This window comes from Leuciscus leuciscus (genome assembly GCF_965113295.1).
Source record: "Leuciscus leuciscus genome assembly, chromosome: 5".
NCBI classification, from domain to species: domain Eukaryota; kingdom Metazoa; phylum Chordata; class Actinopteri; order Cypriniformes; family Leuciscidae; genus Leuciscus; species Leuciscus leuciscus.
The window spans coordinates 5,468,445-5,489,765 of record NC_138729.1 but is presented as its reverse complement, the minus strand read 5'-3'; the positions used below and the strand labels follow the sequence as shown (position 1 = coordinate 5,489,765).

Genomic DNA, 21,321 nt, shown 5'->3' with positions numbered 1-21,321 from the left:
AGTGTTACTTAAAACAGCGCTGTTTAATTTACTAGTTTTGTTAAATTGTATAATTTGTTGTTTCTGCATAACAAGCAAATGAAAAACACCACCATTTTATTACTTTCTTTACTTGATGAAAGCCACAATTATTTTTAAAAGCTGGTCTCGTTTGATATCACTCTTCATTTAAAAACAAAAATGCAATAAATGCCTTTCATACTAGGAAGAAAATATCAAGTGTTGAAAATTTGGAATTCTTTTTCATCCCAAAATTTAAGAACACAATAATTCCACTGTTACTTTCATTCAGTTCCTCAGACTGGAAAATGAATACCTTAAACTTTAACACAGCACAAGCGGCTAGCTGGTGTGGTATTGGCCTTTACACACCTCATTATCTTTATTACACAGTAACAGTTTCCAGTTAATTGTGCTCAAAGCAAGTAAACATCACCAAATGATCAATGCAAAGCAGTCTTTATGGTAGAACATGCTGATGTGAGGCTAAGTTGTCACTGCATAGTGATCATAAGTGTTTTGCACACAATTGTGTGTATGCTGGTTAGATTCAAAATAATTATGAGAAGAAAGAGAAAAGTCTTTTATGATTCACTCAGAATACAGGTTCGCATCTGTATTGACAAAGATTCCTCACAAGTTACAACTAAGTGACATGTCAGTACAGTTGTTGACCTTTAAGGAGGAAAAGTTTGTGTGTGTGTGGGGGGGGGGATTACATAAATATAATTTAAAACTAAAACAGGGGTCTTACTGGAGTGAGCGATACCTTCATTTAATTCAATCTATAATGTGGTCAGTCAGTCAGTCTATGCAATATAAGACTCCAAATGGTCTTCACAGTTACCACCACAGCAAAGGGCCACAATCCAGTGCATATTGGTTCTGTTACCAACCATCAAAAACAGAAACTATACTGAGAAACCAGATGTGGGAGAAAAACAATATGGAAGTATGGCCTGTGCTGTCCCCTGATGACCCTATGGACATATCTAGGAGTCAAGGAAATAGATCTTGTAGAACTTGTTCATCTGCTCCAGGAAGATGAAGGTAAGAACCGTGTGCGGCCCAAGACGAGCGTAATAAGGAGTGAAACCCTTCCACAGACTGAAGAATCCTTCTTTTCTTATGACCTTCCCCAATACCTCCTAAAGAAAGAAAAAGAAAAAGTGAAAAAGAATGAGAGAAAGGCTGGAAGTGTCAGAGACTATACCATTAACAACACAAATAATAATAAAGGACATTTAATTATTGTATTTACACTTTACTTAGCATTTTATTCAGTGTAACCATTACAATGGTACTGAAAAGGTCATGCCATCCCGACCTGCTGATTAAACGTTACTGTTGGTGCTCTAATACCTGCAACTCAGCGCAAATCAACTGTTTAAGTCTTTTGGTTTCTTCCAAGATAAGTTAAGTTTTCATGGAAGCTGATTTCCACCACAGAATGAAAATATAAAAAAGGAAGTTGTGAAAAAAAATTCTGGGGAGAAAAGTCAGAATTGCGAGATGTAAACTCAGTATTCTGAGGAAAAAAATCTGAATTGCGAGATGTAAACTGAGAATTCTGGGGAAAAAAGTCAGAATTGCGAGATATAAACAGAATTCTGAGGAAAAAAGTCAGAATTGCGAGATGTAAACAGAATTCTGAGGAAAAAAGTCAGAATTGCGAGATATAAACAGAATTCTGAGGAAAAAAGTCAGAATTGCGAGATGTAAACAGAATTCTGAGGAAAAAAGTCAGAATTGCGAGATGTAAACAGAATTTCAGGGGGGAAAAAGTCAGAATTGTGAGATATAAACAGAATTTTGAGGAAAAAAGTCAGAATTGCGAGATGTAAACTGAGAATTCAGGGGGAAAAAAGTCAGAATTGCGAGATATAAACAGAATTCTGAGGAAAAAAGTCAGAATTGCGAGATGTAAACTGAGAATTCAGGGGGGGAAAAGTCAGAATTGCGAGATATAAACAATTCTGAGAAAAAAAGTCAGAATTGCGAGATAAAGAATTCTGAGGAAAAAAAGTCAGAATTGTGAGATATAAACAGAATTATGAGGAAAAGTCAGAATTGCTCAGAGTTTCCAGACATAAACTCAGAATTAAAAAAAAAAAGAAGTCAGAATTGGTATAAAAACATTGATTGCAACTACCTATTTTTATTTTGTGGCACAAATAAGCTTTTCCTGAAACTTGATCCATTTCTGATTTCTCCCTACACCAACGTGACTGAAAGGTCACATCTCTGGCTGTCTGAGATCAGTAGCTTAAAACAGACAAGAGTAACAGGGGAAAGCAGCAAGAGATTGACTATGAGTGAGTTAAGAACATACCAAACCATTCTTGTACTCCGGCTTCCCGTCAATCATTCTCATGTTCTGGATTCTTTTGAAAAGAATGAGATACACGTTAGCATTGGATAATCAGCACAACATCTACCCAAACCTGCTGCACAGAAAACAACCAGAATCAGCAAAAATTTATGATTTGAATGAATGTTTTGAGTCTTCTGTTGTTAAGTCGGGTCTTATTTAATGAGTGACTCATTTGTTATGTGCAATCTTATCTTTTGGTTTGCATCCAAGTTGTAAAAATGGAAATAATAATCATCGAATGAGATGAAGTATCTTGGACATGTACGTTTATGCATTTGACAGATGCTTTTAATACAAAGTAAGTTACATTGCAATCAAGTTATACATTTTATCATTAATCAAACAAACACATGAACCTGGTGTTAGTCGTGCCATGCTTTATTATAAGAATGTCATATAATATTTTAAAATTAACATTATATATAGTATCAAAATGGTATGTTGAATTTCCTGCAACAATAATTATTGCGATATATTGCAGTTGCTGTGATTTTGGCCATACCAAGCTAATTCAATATCTTTTATACAGCATGTATATTCTTCGATGTGTGTATTGGCCACCTTGCTCTCTCCATATACGCTGTATCAGGCATTGAAAAACCCTTTGACCACTAGCATGTATACGTTATAAGATAATAAATAATGACGGTCCCTTAAAGCAGTTAGCTTACTTATCAGCTCCAGAATTTACAACCTTTACCTGCACACATCTGAACAAAATATACTCCTTCGTTGACCTGCACTCATCCTTCCACCATACAATGATATATTTTAATAGTTTTGGTACCTAAAGCACACCAATGCACAATTTCTGGAAACATTTTATCAATAGTAATGCATATGAGGTTTGAACTTTATATTGTTTATGATGTTTCTGATACTCCTGGCATCAAGCCAGTTCCTTATAAACGTGTTTTGTTTATAAAACTCTGTAAACCACATGGCAAATAAAAGTAATGCTGATATGGTTATCATTAGGGATGCACAATTTATCGGTCATACAATCAATATTAGATTCAAGCCTGTATTGTGAATGCAATCGCAGGTTTGAAATCTGTCACATTGGTGTTGGACCATAAAATGGAGATTAATTATTAACTAACTGTCGGCTTCAGTCAACATATTCATCGCTAGTTATCATGCATGTTATAGTTGTTTAAAGAGATTAAAGAGATAAAATTCTGTCATCTCTAATGTCGTTCTAAACCCATAAGACTTTGGTTCATCTTCGAAACACAAGTGAAGATATTTTTTACGAAATCTGAGAGATTTTTGTTCCGTCCCTCCATTGAAAGTCTATTCACCCACAACGTTCATAAAGAGATTGTAAAATAAATTCAAGTCACTTTATATGACGAACAGATTGACTTTAGGCTTTTATTCACATATAATCATTGATCAGCGAAAATAAACAGAAGCATATTTGCGTTACGCGTGATAATGAACCTCATTGGTTCTCGCACATTAAGCAAGCATGCTTGAGTTTCTGTTTGACAAAATTCAATGCCATAGTTTGCAGATCAATAATTATATGTGAATAAAAGCCCAAATTAAATATGTTCATCATATAAAACAATCATGTTGCTTCACAAGATTTCATATGGATCTCTTTATGAATGTTCTAAACCATCAGAGTTTTGGGGGAACAGACTTTCAATGGAGGGACAGAAAGTCATTCGGGTTTGGAATGACATGAGGATGAATAAATTACCATTTTCATTAGGAAGTAAAGCTGTACCTGGTCTTAACAATATCAACTGGCATGGAAGCAGCGGTGGTGACCAGTCCACTGATCATACTGGCACAGAAATGACACAAGATATCATCTCCGAAATATCCTGCACAAACAGAAGTAGAGAGATATTTGAAATGGATCATTGCAGTACATTTCAGATTGACCTCAGTTCTACAACTCATTCGATCAGAAGAACACACGTCGATATGTCCACACTTACTAGGGTAAATAAATAACAGTTAGTGATTGGTTAATCACTAGTTCATCTGAATCACATTTAGACATTGCTTATAAAACATTTTCACCAAAAAAAACCTCTGAATTATGAAAAACTACTACTGGATGTCATGTTATTGGTGGGCTGCAAAACTGATCTGGGCTAGTTTTTCCAAAGGCATTATAAGTCTATATGTAGAACCCATTTGCACTAATGGTCTTTAAGATCTACTTAGCCATACAATGCTTTAGGGAAACGCAACCCACATCTAATTTGATCACAAAAAGGATGTATTGCCGGTAAAATGTAAGATTTCATTCTCCATCATGCAGTCAACTAAGGTATCCCCATAGGACACAGATCATGCAAGATCATATTAAGTGCTGCATTATGTTTCTGTTCATTTGTTTGTACAAAGAAAAGAAAAGAAAAGAAAAAACTAGTGAAACTTTCCTCAACCGTCTACTTCGCCACCATCTGCATTACCAATGGCCACCATCTCATCAAATCATCAACTCTTTTGGAAAACGAAAGATTGCTAGTCACTTTGCTGCAGCAAATCACTGTCATTGTCAATGCACCCTTGGCAAACAATAAGTTAACATCAACAATTATGAATATCTCTAAAGCATTATGCTAACCATGAACAGTTGTCTTGTATTCTTATTAACTAAAGTTCATAAAGATTAACACATACTGTAACAATTAACAAATATATTGCTCATTGTTAATGTCACTTAATGCATTGACTAACTTTAACCAATAGAACCTTATTGTAAAGTGTTACTGCAAATATTAATGCATTGACTAACGTTAACCAATAGAACCTTATTGTAAAGTGTTACTGCAAATATGAATGCATTGACTAACGTTAACCAATAGAACCTTATTGTAAAGTGTTACTGCAAATATTAATGCATTGACTAACGTTAACCCATAGAACCTTATTGTAAAGTGTTACCGCATGTATTAATGCATTGACTAACTTTAACCAATAGAACCTTATTGTAAAGTGTTACCGCAAATATTAATGCATTGACTAACGTTAACCAATAGAACCTTATTGTAAAGTGTTACCGCATATATTAATGCATTGACTAACTTTAACCAATAGAACCTTATTGTAAAGTGTTACTGCAAATATTAATGCATTGACTAACGTTAACCAATAGAACCTTATTGTAAAGTGTTACTGCAAATATTAATGCATTGACTAACGTTAACCAATAGAACCTTATTGTAAAGTGTTACTGCAAATATTAATGCATTGACTAACGTTAACCAATAGAACCTTATTGTAAAGTGTTACCGCATATATTAATGCATTGACTAACTTTAACCCATAGAACCTTATTGTAAAGTGTTACCGCATATATTAATGCATTGACTAACTTTAACCAATAGAACCTTATTGTAAAGTGTTACCGCATATATTAATGCATTGACTAACTTTAACCAATAGAACCTTATTGTAAAGTGTTACCGCATATATTAATGCATTGACTAACGTTAACCAATAGAACCTTATTGTAAAGTGTTACCGCATATATTAATGCATTGACTAACTTTAACCAATAGAACCTTATTGTAAAGTGTTACCGCATATATTAATGCATTGACTAATGTTAACCAATAGAACCTTATTGTAAAGTGTTACCGCATATATTAATGCATTGACTAATGTTAACCAATAGAACCTTATTGTAAAGTGTTACTGCAAATATTAATGCATTGACTAACGTTAACCAATAGAACCTTATTGTAAAGTGTTACTGCAAATATTAATGCATTGACTAACGTTAACCAATAGAACCTTATTGTAAAGTGTTACCGCATATATTAATGCATTGACTAACTTTAACCAATAGAACCTTATTGTAAAGTGTTACCGCATATATTAATGCATTGACTAATGTTAACCAATAGAACCTTATTGTAAAGTGTTACTGCAAATATTAATGCATTGACTAACGTTAACCAATAGAACCTTATTGTAAAGTGTTACCGCATATATTAATGCATTGACTAACTTTAACCAATAGAACCTTATTGTAAAGTGTTACCGCATATATTAATGCATTGACTAATGTTAACCAATAGAACCTTATTGTAAAGTGTTACCGCATATATTAATGCATTGACTAACTTTAACCAATAGAACCTTATTGTAAAGTGTTACCGCATATATTAATGCATTGACTAACGTTAACCAATAGAACCTTATTGTAAAGTGTTGCCGCAAATATTTATAACCCTCACCCAAAACTACTTGGCAATGCCAGGCCGAGTCCCACACGGCGGGTCCTGTTTGGTAAATTTAACACTTATTTAATCCACTAATTTAATTCCTTACCCGACCCAACCCGTTTGAAACCCGAACTGGACCCGCATTAAAATATGATTGTCTCTTCTGAAACTCTGCAGTATATGTGTGGCCATTGGTCCACTTAGCAGCATAAAAAAAATACAATAACACTTGTATTATGAGTAGACTATATACAGAAAGCGAGCAAAGAGCGATCCCTATAAAATAACTGAAGCTGTCAATCACTTCAGATCAGCGCAACTGACTTTAATGCTGCAAAACACATTGTAAATATAAACCTTTGACTATCTTCAGAGTGTGAACCCAATATGCACTAGACCGTTTGAAAGCAGCTGCCTATCAACATGCACCCAATTTGAAATAGTCTTGGCTATCGGGCCGCAGTCCGCATGTGCCTCATGATGCCCGACCTGCATCGCAAATGACAACGTACATATTATTCCACCTGCTATTAGTGGTGGGAGAAAAAATCGATCCATCGATGCATCGCGATTCTCTCTCCAACGATTCTGGATCGATTCTGAGAATTTCAGAATCGATTCTGAGCTAAGTTTTTTACCAGATGTGCGATGACGCTGAGTTTGCTTTAGGAACACCCGTCTTCTGCTTGCTAACAATTCCTCACACACGTACACAACTCGAACCTTCCGTAAAATAATCTTTCATAAAGTTCGGAAAGGTTGAAGCGAATTACAAGGACATTCACAGGCTTCGTTGCACAGGATGCGCTGTGAGAGACGCGCGCTTGTTTTGATGTTACACTTAAAGTGTGCTGTCTCACCCGTCTGTATTTTCCTTACAAATGCTCTACGAAGTCATCATTTATGTGGTTTGGAATGCAGTGGACTTATATATTTAAAATATGAATCTCACTAACAGAAGGCTGCTTTCAATTTTAAATGCTGACGCGCGCTTTGTTTGTGTACGAGACTGCTCGCGCAAGCGGCTGTGCGACTCCATGTAAGTGGTTTAATATACTTGTGCAAAATGAACGTAAACACAGCCAGTTATGTCTTAAGGGATTAAACGGACAGGACAAACCACATTACTTCTTATATTTCAAAAGAGATCCGAGCGTGAATGCAGCTTAATAGATCTCCCGCAGTCTATGTCATAGTAAAATACAAAAGTAGGCTACGATGAAGAAAAATCACTCACAGTTCTTGAATGGAAAATGTTCAGATAATCTTAAATACTGAAAGCACTCTTTGTTTGTTGTTTGTCATGTTTCTATGCTCCTCTTTATTATTTGCTACTTGCTTGTATGTTTTGAAGTTATATAAGTTTAAAATTCTTAAAATACAACTGTTTTAATTCTTTTTTTAAATTTGTAATTATTTTTTAAAAAGTACTTAATTACTTATGTAAACTAATGAATTAATAAGGGGGGAAAAGTAGATAAAGAATCGATCTGGAATCGGATCGTGACCTCCAGAATCGGAATCGGATCGGATCGTGAGGTGACTAAAGATTCCCACCTCTACCTGCTATATCAAATAATAGTGGTTCACTCGTCAGGTACTTGCAGAACTCTGATGCTAGAAATGCCTTTTCTTTTATTACAATCAAAAACCAAGCACTAAAAAACTAAATGATGACCTGCAAACACAGACAAAGCTGTTCTCGGTAAGAAACAAGCAAATGACAAAGAAAAAAGGGAAAGATTTTGGACAGTCGGGCAGGTTTTTGGAGCATGGCAGATGGTTTCTTGCTGGTCTACAATGTTCTTTCAACCCTAACCATCTTGACCGAGATGGTCTACCAGGTTGATTTGTGCTTAGTCCAACTGGTAGTCCAACTAATTAACCACCAAGATCAGCTAACCATGTACATCAAGAGAGCATCCGAATCTGGAATTAGCTAGATTTTCTAGAAGGGCTGATCATACATGTTTGTGACTGATAAGATAAAAGAAGGTCCATACCAGAGTCCAACAGCGCTTGTTTGGACTGGGAATATGAAGCAAGTTGGGCTGCGTTCACAACAACTGCTCTGGCCATGGTGGGTATGCAGCCCTACATTAGAAATAAAACAAAAACACACATCATTAGTCTTTGTATGATTTTGCGGCACCCATTTTTTACAGTGGTAGCGGCACAGCGTCACAGCTGACTTTCAGAGTATCTCAGTACGGTGTTAGATCTGCATTGGTAAAAGAATCAAACATCATGAAAATTCATTTAGTTCCAGGATTTCTTTAAAATCGAGCCAGTCTTCTTCAAATCCCGATATTAGTCTAAAGCCGCTTTCACACAGCGCATCGATCCCGGAAGATTGCCAATCGCAAATCGCTAATTTATGATTGAAAAAAGCACGAGTGTGTCGAGATCATAAGCAAACTTAAGACACTGCAGAGACATTACAAATCACATCGATGTCACATGTCTTTACGGGATCTTTATGGGATGTGTGTGAACGCACACACAGATTCCGAAAAATCACTGCCAGTGTGAATGAACCAAAATCGATTGATCCCGGGACAAATCCCTGCACACGTTATCAGTGTGTTTTCCGGCATATCTGTGTGAAAGGGGCTTGAGTCTCACAAATACATGATTGTAAATCACAAGCAAGATGTAGGAAAACACATAAAACTCAAATGCATGAACATATTCAGATTCAGATTGTTTTATTTAGTGCCATGTCAGCATTCAAAGCTATTTTCATGGCAAAAATTAAATTACAAAAATACAAAAAAACAGCAAGTCATATTACACACAAAAAAATTAATTAACATATGATAAAAAAAAAATTCCTAAACCTTTTCAGGCATAATCTTACTAAATAGGTCCTTAAGTGAGGTAACTTCATTAAAGAGCAATCTACTTGTATTAAGTCCAGGACAATCTAATAAAACATGTTTAACAGAGAGGGGAATCTTACAAAACATGCATAAAGTTGGGTCTTTACCTTTAAGCAAAAAAGCACGGGTCAAACTTGTATGACCCATACAACATCTGGTGTAAATGCATGAACATCTGCAATCTAGATTATTAGTGCACATGTAACAGGATTACACACAAACCATATTCTTCTAACACACACTTACCCTCCAGAGTGTGGTGACTCCTTCCTCCCTAGTGATTCTGATGAGGGCATTGAAGACGTTTGAGTAACCCCTCCTTTGCTCTGGAGGCAACCTGGACAAGAAAGAGATAAAAAAAAGTGATACTTTAATAACATTTCATTTTTTTTTTAACATTTCAATTTTTTTTTAACGTTTTAATATTTTAATAAGATAATGATGATGATATTGATATTAATATTAACACAATAAAATAATACTAACAGTTTAGTATTATTTATGTACTATTATAGAATTTACAAATTTATTTATTATGTACATGTATTTTTAATCAAATGTTTTTTTTTAATTAAATGGCACATAAAAACAAAATGATCTGTTGTTTGGTTGGCTGGTCACTTTACATGTCAGTTTTGTTTCACAAATCTAAGGGTGTGTTCATACTTGACAGGTTTGGTTCGATTAAAACAACATTTGAACCTTGGGGGTCACCGAACATGCGGACAAGTGGTTCCAAACGAACTCGTGTGCGGTTCAACTAAAATATTAACGCAACACGGACCAAAGAGATCTAAAAGAACCAAAAACAGGACGTGATGTTACAAGATGCGTCCCTAAAAAAGGACAGAAAGAATGCTTAAGCGTGCCTGGGCTGCATCTGGAATCGCACACTTCGCTACTATATAGTATGCGAAAAACAGCATGTGACAAAAGAAGTATGACTGAATTCACAGTCCTCATAAAAGAGTAGGCAAAAAGTCACCGGATGACCTACTAGTTCTGGTGAGATTCTGGAGTGTGCATCCAATGGACACTTTACCATCCCATGATGCAACGGGAGAGGATTTGTGAATGGCAGTGACGCGACGCAACTGATGCTGGGAGGTCACATGATTAATTACTTATTCAAAATAAGCACCTGCTCAAGAGAATGTGTGATTTCGGACAGACCCTTGGTTTTTTTCGCGACGTTGCCCATTATAGTTCGGTACAGGCGTCAGAACTGCGTCTTCTTGCAGCAGATCTTTGTGTGTGTGATGGAGGAATTCCTACTGCTGCTTTGACTCCTTTACACATTTTATAAACTCTTTGGGTCTCATTCATGAAACACGAGCAGAACGATTTTTTGTGTAAATCGTGTGTAAAGTGGTTCTGACGTAAATTTTCGAATTCATTAAAATGTTCGTATTTTCCAAATGCAAGTTGGTACGAAAGAAATCTACACCTGCTCCCAGCCACGCGTAAATAGTGCGTTTAACATCCGAACGTTTTGCTCGTTAATAAAGCTGCATTTTAATTCACCTTAATCGGGTTTATTTGACGGGGTTACATGTCGAACCATTTTCTTTTCACTTCTGGGACTGTTCGATTAAAGCCACACTAAGTAGAAATTGTGTTTTTGTCAAACAGCGACCCCTAGAGTCGCTGTGGAATACTTGCACTGTCGTAAATATATTATATTATAACGTTTTTACATGATTGCAGCTAAATCACAAGTAAATAGTCTATAGTCTAGGCCTACTGTATAATTTAATTTGTGTTGTTTTTATTGGAATGTAAACATTACAAAATGCCAGATAACATCAATTAAGTTAAATGTACATCGCATTATTTCATAACATTGGCCGTTATGATGTCATTAGACATGATTATTGCAATTTATCATAATAGTTTGCAAATTGTGCTCGTTTACACTATTTACAACCTCTACGTTAGGCTTATTTATGATAATTATGTGAGATATTGAAAGCTGTTCTCATGATAATCGCAGGAATCAACGTCAACAGCGTCGTCTGATATCCCTCAGGACTATGTGATAAATACACCTCACAACACCTGAGTTCAGCTGGCAAACTAATTCGTGAGGCATAGCTATCTGATTTATCAAAACGATTCCATTTACACCTGGTCACATAAATGTATTTTTGCGAAACGGATTTAAATTCGATCTTCAATTCTCGCTCTATATGCAGATTTAATGGAGTGCACGTCACCGAAAGCAACAGATATGAGCTGCATTTTATAGATCATCAGCTAAAATTTCAAAATCAAAGAGAAGATCATTTCGTTTCTTTACTTTTAATGATGATGATTGTGTGTTAAGCGTCTGCGACTTACTTTCACTTTGATTTGCGACGTTGGCTTGATGCAGTTGCTCATCTGCGGTGATGCGTGTTCCAGCGCGTCGTCATATCTGGATATAACATATAGCCTATAACACGCTCTCACACGTTTTTTTATTTTTTTATTTTTTAGCATTTTTGGGAGGAGTACAATTTACATATGTGGTTTCAACAACCATATGCATTTACACTTGTCCAGTTTCGTCTGGAATGCGTCTCAGATCTCCTCCTGAAGTGGTTTGAGCGGTCGGATAGCCGAAAACAAACGCCGGTTGGCCTCTCACTTCCAAATTTGAGGAAGTGGTGGGGGAAGTGACGTATGCCGTAAAGCAGTCGAATTTTGTAGTTCTTTTTGTGCTCTGGTTACTACCCGAACCCCGAAGTTACATAGTGCCAGTAAAAGCGATACAGACCCTGTCAGGCTATGGCAGACGTGTCATTCTACCTATTGTAAGTCGATGTACCATAACAAGGATCTTGGAAATATATTATGAAGGTTGAAAAGTTACATAGTGTTGCTTTAACAGATGAAACTCCATTAACTACATCTGTATATGCTGCCAAGCTTCCTTTTTTTTAGGACCTGATACGCCACTATGTACGCTTGAAAATAAAATGTGGCGTTTTGAATGAACTTCTAATAATAAAACTTCATCTTCATCTGAGAAATTTCTCTTTTTCATTCGCTTTTGAGAAGACATGTTGAAATCCTTCGTTTGGTGTCATAATATGATGCCCATATATAGTTGTCAGTCGGATTTAATGGGCGGGATTTATGGTAATTGAGAATGAGCGTGCACGCGCGTCCCATTTACAACTGATTGGAATTCATTAACACACACACACATTTCACTATCATATCTGACGTTTACGAAGTATTTGTGAATCAGGAGAAGAGTTTTCGGGAAAGTCTCTTTACGCGCAAATCACTCACATATTTACTCGTATATTTACGAATGTTTCATGAATGAGACCCATTGAGTTCTCAGCTTGGAGAAAAATACCATTGTACAATATGTATGTATTTATGTCCATGCCATGCACTGGACTATGCGTCTTCACAGATTTTTTCTGCACTGTTTGGGGATGCTCCATTATGGAAAAACATCATAATCACGATTATTTTGGTCAGTATTGAAATCACGATTATGTAACACGATTATTTCACATGACTTTGGGAACGTGTTGCATTTATTAAAAAGAAATTCCAGCAGATGATGTGCACACGACTTGCCTCCCTGACTGTATAGGCTGAGAGAGTTTATGGCTTCAGGAGGGGCGGATGTGCGCGTGTCATTCAGAACACAAGACAAAATAAGAGTGTTCTTGCAAAACAGAACATGGCAAAATAATCGTTTTTACTCGATTGTACTATTTTGGTGATTGCTGGGAGCCGAAATTCAATTAATTGCACAGCCCTAGCACTGTTGTCTCTGTCGGTTTACAAACATGTCTCCGTTATATTGTCATTTTCTGCTCGTCCGGCACTTTGGAACAGCACAGCCTTGTTTCGGCAGAGACTTTCAGCATGTTTGCTATAAAAACATCTGACGTTTGCATTTTAAGTGGCGTGAGAAAGTCACATAAACCATGTGAAATCCGATCAGGGGTGCGTTTCCAGTACAACAACGTAACTCGATGCTTCACTATCACAGTACGATGCATCGTTGAAGAAATCAGCTAGCTAGTCACGACTGTTTCCCGAAACCATATTGTCGCAGAGTGGTCGTTCAACCACGTTGGTTTATGACGTCACGCACGTGATGGAGTAATAACTACTTTTAATGAATCTGTTTGAGATGGAATTAACACTGGATGTTTTGATATAAATTACAGACATGGCATCTGTGGACTATTTCTCATTTTTCTCAGTTATTTCGCTTTATTTCCAGATTCAATCATAGGCTCGTTCTTACGTGGTAGAGCACGTTCGCACATGCGCACTCTTCAAAAAAGGTGCTTTAAATCTCTTGACAAACTCAAAGACGTAAATTACATTTGTATGTATTCTAAATAAAAGACACAGGTTGTATTGAATGTCGGCTTGCTTGTTTTGCTCAAGATAAGGATTTATTTAGTCCACATGTCATGCAATCTAGAAACTCTGCTTCTAACCACAGGTCGAGATCTGTCGTTCCAACTACACAACTTTGCGATGCTGTTTGCGAATGTTCGTTGTAACGATGGTTTCGAGAAACACAGACTCGTTGAACTATGCTGATCACGACAGAACTTGCGACCATAGTTGGCTAACGATGCTTTCGGGAAACGCACCCCAGAGCGCTCAGACTGAGACGGATTTCCAGAAACACAATTTGAATAGGATTTCAAAACACATTTGGATGTAGCTTGAAATGGATTTGTAAAAAACACTTTTTGCCACCCACACTTGAAATCTTCAATCGGATATGCACAAAAATCGGATTTGGACTGACAGTCTGAACGTAGCCTAAGTGATTATGAATTATGGTGAAGTGTAATGATATTCTTCTACCTCCCATCAGCCGTCATTCGAATGAGCGCCACCTCAGCCGGAGTCCCGACGAACGCCCCCGTGGCTCCAGCGGTCATCCCGATCAAAGCCTTCATCAAGAAGTTGGGAGGTGTGCCATCCGCTTTAGACATGCGCTCAAACAGGACCGTGTAGATGCCCAAGCGGGTCGTGGTGTAGGTAGCCTGTCTCAACAGACCCGCCGAAAGCCTGCAGTTAAAAACACGGGACAGAATGGCGTGAAGTGAACACAATGAATGCGTAGTGATATATACGAGATATATGTATCAGATATAAACCTAATCAGATATTTACTGCTTGTGTAAAGCTATGGGCTCCATCTACAGTCACTCAGTAAGGATGTCCAGCTAGAGCTCCCTAGTTTCTCACATCCAGTGTCTGGTAAAAATTAATGTTAAAAAACAAACATATTCAATAATTCATTCAAATTCTTTACTCTGTACTTGTACATTCTCGCCTTGTTGTGTGAAAGTGTACCTCACTAATCTACAACGCTGGTTTCCTAGCGCAGCTGCGCCGTGGTTCTCTTTCTTACCCGGTGTAGATGCCCCCGATGCCCTCGTTGCGCAGGATGCTAGCCACGGCGTGCAAGCTAGTCTTGTACTCGCGAGCCTTGGAGCCCTGACCGCTCAACTGCATCCGGTTCTTCACCAGGTCCAGGGGCTGCACAAACACTGTCGCACCCATCCTGGAAGTCAGAGAGAATGCATGCACGTTAGCTAGGTCGGTAACACTTTACAATAAGGTTCATTAGTTAACATTATTTAATTACATTAGTTAGCGTGAACTAATAATGAACTGCACTTATACAGCGTTTATTAATCTTTGTTAATGTTAATTTCAACATTTACTAATAGGTTATTAAAATCTTGTTAACATTAGTTAATGCACTGTGAACTAACATGAACAGCTGTAACAAAGATAAACAAATCATTAACAAATGTATTGCTCATGGTCGTTAATACTACTAATAATGTTAACTAATGAACCTTATTGTAAGGTGTTACCGCTAAATCATTCATTTACTTTAAAGCCCTGTTCTCATCCTGAAGGAATCCTGTTAAAATGAGCAAAAATTAAAAAAAAAAGATAAGGACACATAATATGAATTTTTCTCTACAGGACCAACATGATCCCCCGATAGGATAAAATATCCCAGTCGGAAAATTCAGAAGAATTGGAACTGGAAACTCCTGTAGGAATCTCAGTCACGTTCATTCTGTTGCTTTTTAATCTTATCAGGATCCTTTGAGACTATTTCCAAATAATTATTGAAATGTATTTGGAATTTCAACAGGAGTGCTTTTTTTCTCTGACTGAGGACCCGGCCTACAACAGCTGCTGTTTCTTTAAAATAACAAAAAAATAACAAATGAAATTCCTTTTAAACTAGTGCATTTATGGTGTCCTTTAGACTTTGGCTCAGTTACACACAAACAAGGCAATTATGCCTTTGAAATGGAATTTGAGATAGTCTTTTCTTCCCTATATCCGAGTGAAAAGGCTTCTCGGTCAAGAAAAAAATCTAGGGCGGGACTTGATTTTGTTCGTGGGGAATTGATTGGATGGTTGTGGTTTGCTATTGGTGGATCTCATGTGAGTGACAGGTTGCTCCGCCCTCGTGCCGGTAAACACGTCATCAGAGAAGAGCAGAGATGTGGAGGGAGGGGAAGATATTCTGAATAAAGATTAGGAGGGCACATGAATTTTAGGAAAATAATTATGTGCACGGATAAATCTTTTATAATAAATACATAAAAAAAAAATAAAAAAAGAATTGTACGTGTTGATTTCATGGTGACTTTAACATTTGCCAAAGGACAACCTGTATAAGAAACAGCATTGATTCAGAGAGTCCATGTGTGAGGGAACTGCCTTAATTTTGTAGTAATATATTTAAGGATGAAATTGAATATTTAAAGGTTTGAGACAAGTCTTTTGGCAACAAATAAGTTAGAAAAGAGGGCCTACAACGTACATTCCTCAGTGACACATGACGACGCGTGACATTTACACTGAAGTTCAAATTTTGACACGGGGTTACCAGGCTTTCTCCGGGCCTGCAAATTCATTCACTACAGAACTCGCAGAAATAGACAAGAAAATCCACAACACACCACATAAACTCCTTATGCTGATTCTGATCAATAGCTCGCGCAGCGGATAAAGGATGACCCTTATCAATAATCTCACTCTCACTCTCCCATCAGTTGCTCATTCAATTCAAGCCCATGCAACAGAGAGCGCCGCTGAATGCATAGGCGCATACATACCCAGCCAAGCCACCGAAGAGAAACTTAATAGATTTGGGGGAGGTTTTGGGTTTGCCCGTGTGCGCTGCCATGGCTGCAGTGCTGGTTCGGGTTTCTGTAGGACACCTTCGCTTCTGCTGATACACTTCTGCTGTTGTGTACAGCAAGGTGACTCGCCGGGAACGCGCACGACAAGCGGAACACGCATGGACCAATGACATACGAGTTTTCACTCGCGGGGCCGAGTACGTACGTGACGTGTAATTTTGTGTCTTAAAGAGACAGAGACGTCCTTTCTTTTCCGCTGTGAGCCTTTAAAAAGAGAGAATTCAATCCACTGCAGAGGTCTAACAGCAGTTTAACATCAACAGCAACACCAAAAATAAATGCAAATGATACTGGAAGAGAATAATTATGTGTCTGTCATTATGCATAACATATTTTATTCAGATTTTTATATATATATATACTTCAAAAAGCTCCTTAATTGCTTTATTTACTATTTACTTGTGTTAATTGATGTTAACTAGGCTGTCTTGTTGAATACTTATTTTACTTTATTTAGGTTGTATTTTATATTGTTATTACTATATTTATAACTATTACTGAGACATTATTTTTTAACTAATTATTGTGTGTTTCTCAGAGTAAATGCTGAAATATGTTGTTCTGATCAATAGGTCTGAAGCAGCCTATAGACAGGATTTATAACTTTTCTCAGTGCTGTTGAGTGGACCAATCATAGCCGTCTGTGTTTACTGTATACATATTTCTCTTCAGTTAGGGATTACATCCATGGGTTGATTTTCCATGTTATGTCAGGCACCAGCTCTTGGAATTAATGGATTTAAACGATTATAGTTTCTCTCCAGTAAAACAAAAACGTCCTGAATGCGGTTCTGTGTTCGGTTTTCTGAGCTGAAGATTAACACTTTGTGTATCGAAGATCAAGCAACAATGGCTGCCTTGTGATTCTGACACGTTTGAACGAAATAGCGAAAACAATTTTGTAATATTAGATGCTCTTATAAGGATGGCCCAATCATAGTCATAACCTAAATAAGACACAAGTCATATGTACAGGTACACAAATGTGATGTTTATCTAAAGTAATTTTTGCTTATTGGTTTGGTTGAATTGGATCATCAAAGGTCAGCAGCAAAGGCATTAGTTAATAAAGTGATATTAAATACATAAAGTCAATTTTTTTATTATTTAACATATTTAAAGGGGACCTATTGGCCCTTTTGCAAGATGTAATATAAGTCTCTGGGTGTCCTCGGGATGTGCCTGTGAAGTCTCAGCTCAAAATACCCCACAGATCATTTATTATAGCTCGTCAAATTTGCCCCTATTTGGGTGTGAGCAAAAACACAATTTTTGTGTGTGTCCCTTTAAATGCAAATTCAGAAATTACAGAAATTGTAAGTAGCATAGCGGTCTTCAGTCGGACACTGATGGAAAGACTCAGGAAGAAGTTACAACTTTAAGAATGCAACTGGATGTTTCTGAATGGTAAGCGGGTACATTTATGTATTTGTTGTGGAGTTAAGTCGAATCAACTCATGGACTACTACTAGCATGTACTGTCATGTTAATCTTTTGCACGAATCCAGCATTGAACTGACCCTCGCTTGTGAAGCAGTCCGGCAAAATAAATGATTTGCGCAAATTTATAACACTTTTCCGACTTTCTTCGGCACATTTTTTTTAGAAATAAAATTCAACCACGGTGTCCTCAGTGGCTCAGATGCCGGGAGACTACGGAGACTCGTATGTTCGTTGGTATATCCAGTAACAGAACATTTGTAATGTTTTTTGGCGCAGACATTGTATATCTCCAGCTGGCAGCTGCTAATGCAAGGAAACAGAATTGGTGACTGGTGAGGATCACTCAGGGCGGGATCTATCTATACTCTTATGTAAGAATAGGGGGAAATCTAGAACAGCTGGTTTGGAGAGACAGTTTAGGATTTATGGGGATTATAAAAATTATTTTTGATGATTTTTACCATTATAGGCTGGTTGTTTACACACACCGTGGACACACATCTGTGTTCAAACACCTTATAAAAGTGAATTTTGCATAATAGCGGCAATTACCCTTTAATTATTGCAGGTTTGCGTAATATTCTGAGTTTGCATTTCACTGTTTTTATTCATTTTGAGGAATACTGAATTTGTTTTTGTGCAAGTGAGATGAGCAAATGCATGCTTACATTTAATCTAGAGCTACAATACCCATAATGTTCATACACAGCGCACACAATGCCCATGCACTCCTTATTCCTCTCAACATGAGGACAGGAGAGCTGTTGGTCAATAAATGGGAAAACAAAGTAATTTGCACTGCTTATTTGAAAAAGTAACTCAGATATTTTGTATTAAATTTTAAATAAATGCTTTAGTAGTTACTTGAAAAGTAATCTGATTACATAACTTGCGTTACTTGTAATGCGTTACCCGCAAAACTCGGCTTTCGATCCTCCTGAAGGAATAACACTTCATGTTTCAGCAATTTGCCACTTTTTGCCATTTTGCTATTTTGTTCTCTAGATATTTGATTTGGGTTTTCTTTTTTTATTCTTTTTTTAATATCACAGCTTTAAAACTTTGAAAGAAGAAAACAATAACTCTTAAATGTCCATGAAGGAGATGAAAATATGCTTGTGCCACTTTTCACTGCTTATCAGAAAAAAAGTTTTTGCACATGGCACCATATTTATATATATACTTAAAACTAATTAACTTGCATAATGCGTTACCAGCAACACTCGGCTTTCAATCCTCCTGAAGGAATAACACTTCATATGTTTTAGCAATTTGCCACTTTTTGCCACTTAAAATATTCCAATATCGCTTCCTGTTGAAAAAAAGTAGTTTTGTCTTCAACATGATATGCTATTTTGTTCTCTAGATATATGATTTGAGCCTTTTAAAACTTTGAAAGAAGAAAGCAATAACTCTTAAATGTCCATGAAGGAGATGAAAATATACTTGTTTTCACTGCTTATTCGAAAAAAGGTTTTTGCACATGCACCATATTGTTTGGACATGCATTTTGGTAAAAACTCTGGAGCTCTTTTGAGAATATTTTCATGATTATTCAGTCCTGTGGTGTATTTCAAATTAAAATGGTAAAATCGTCTGACATTTTAATGCCATTTTCTAAAAGCATCCAGGAAAGATCATAGCTTTAATCTAAGACAGATAAATGTCTGCAACGACTGATCTATATTTAGCCAATTTAATAAATATAATATGGTGTTCAGACATAAAATGAATTGTAGCATGACAACAGGGGGCATCCTAGGGATATAAAAGGATATTGCAGTGATCTGACATTGTTTCATGAGCAAGGTCATTCGTTCATTGTCTAAAGATGTGATGAAACAAGCACAGGCAGTCTCACAGAACTGACCGAGCTGGACGTGTCAGGCTGGACGTATTTCATTTCTCTTTTTTATTTAGGCTACTTTGATTTATTTTACTTATAGAATCTGTGAGAAAATAACGAAAATTTAAGAGAATCTCTCTGTGCATAAATACATAAGGTAAAACAAAAGTGGAGTACATGAGATAATGAGGCCGTATAATGTGCAAAATGTGCAAGGATTGGTCCTTGTAATGCAACAATAAGAAACAATGAGTGCTAAATCATACATAGTGGAACAATAGCATATTCTGGTAGGTTGAGTGAAATTAGCATAGCAGATGAGGCACTTTAAACATGCGCGAATACATTAGAAATCCAGATTATGTTTAGATGCCTAAGGCATGAATAATTTAGTTCATTTGTAGAAATATAAAGAGAACAATTATGTATGTTTTCAGCCATGTGTGAAATTTGCCCTGCACAAACCCATTTGACATCTGTGTTCATATCAGGTTAGTAAAGGCCTGTATAGATTATTCTTTGCTGCTTGTGTGTATTTTATGATCTCCTCTGACAGTATATATTGGTTGGCACATTTCCTTTGGTGAAACATGATAACCCATCATCACAGTTTCTCCTGACGGCTATATGCAATGCCTTTGGCGTCTCTCTGTCACCGTGCATTATGACAAATAACTCATTCATGTGTTGTGTCACCGTATATGCCTGAGAATTGGACAGTGGGCGTGTTTTTAAAGTCTCTGATGCGTAAGCTCAAATGACCTTCATTTTACCATTATATTATTTTCTGTCATGTAGATGTGTTCTGGATCTGCCCTCCCTTGTTTTTACAGACCCCTTCATGACATCACCCACTGGAGATATATATAGACAAATGATTTCACAGGGGTCACAGCAGCCTGTCAAGCTGCTCAGCTAAGATCATGTCGTTGAGTTTTGCTGCTGACCACTGACTCTGATTCAATTCCCTACACGTAGTGTTTGTGTTTGGCAGATATTGGGTGGATATCCTGCATAAACAATGTATGTAAATGTTATGAGAACCAGATTTGCTGAAAGACATTTTAGAATGAACGTATCTACTCAACTTTCAAAAGGAAAAGAACATATTTACATTTGTTATTAAACTGTTGACACACCAGGACACACTGATAAACCTCTCGATAGGTGAATGACTGCAACCCAGGAGTTCATGATAGTGATAAATCGAAATGTGGACAGGCTCCAGCAACCTTACTAAATGCTCCCTTGTGAAAAAGAAGTGCACTTAATTGTATTGAATGTGCACTTGTATTGTGTTTCAAATCATAGAAGCCTTTATATATTTTAAAAATATACCTGCAGATAATATAATATTCAG

General features: G+C 36.8%; 1 protein-coding gene and 1 long non-coding RNA gene across 2 annotated transcripts; both read right to left on the bottom strand.

The window, feature by feature from the left end:
- Positions 1-443: 443 nt before the first annotated feature.
- slc25a11 (solute carrier family 25 member 11) lies at positions 444-16,765 on the bottom strand. The gene is made up of 8 exons (XM_082171003.1): positions 16,586-16,765; positions 14,848-15,000; positions 14,295-14,501; positions 9,702-9,792; positions 8,577-8,667; positions 4,113-4,212; positions 2,333-2,384; positions 444-1,148 (listed from the first exon to the last, which is right to left on the bottom strand). Exons 1-8 carry the CDS (start codon positions 16,654-16,656, stop codon positions 993-995), a joined length of 921 nt encoding a protein of 306 aa, XP_082027129.1. The 5' UTR covers positions 16,657-16,765; the 3' UTR covers positions 444-992.
- LOC309499667 lies at positions 4,996-8,563 on the bottom strand. Its single transcript, XR_014206314.1, has 3 exons — positions 8,137-8,563; positions 6,546-7,097; positions 4,996-5,095 (listed from the first exon to the last, which is right to left on the bottom strand). It is a non-coding gene; the product is annotated as an uncharacterized lncRNA (long non-coding RNA).
- Positions 16,766-21,321: the final 4,556 nt, after the last annotated feature.

Excerpts from the sequence above, each read along its gene's own strand:
- slc25a11 (XM_082171003.1), bottom strand. The coding sequence starts at position 16,656 with ATGGCAGCGCACACGGGCAAACCCAAAACCTCCCCCAAATCTATTAAG. Across the intron at positions 14,502-14,847 it reads ATCGGGGGCATCTACACCGG|GCTTTCGGCGGGTCTGTTGA; the intron begins GTAAGAAAGAGA and ends TTTTAACTGCAG. Across the intron at positions 1,149-2,332 it reads CGGAGTACAAGAATGGTTTG|GAGGTATTGGGGAAGGTCAT; the intron begins GTATGTTCTTAA and ends TTCTTTCTTTAG.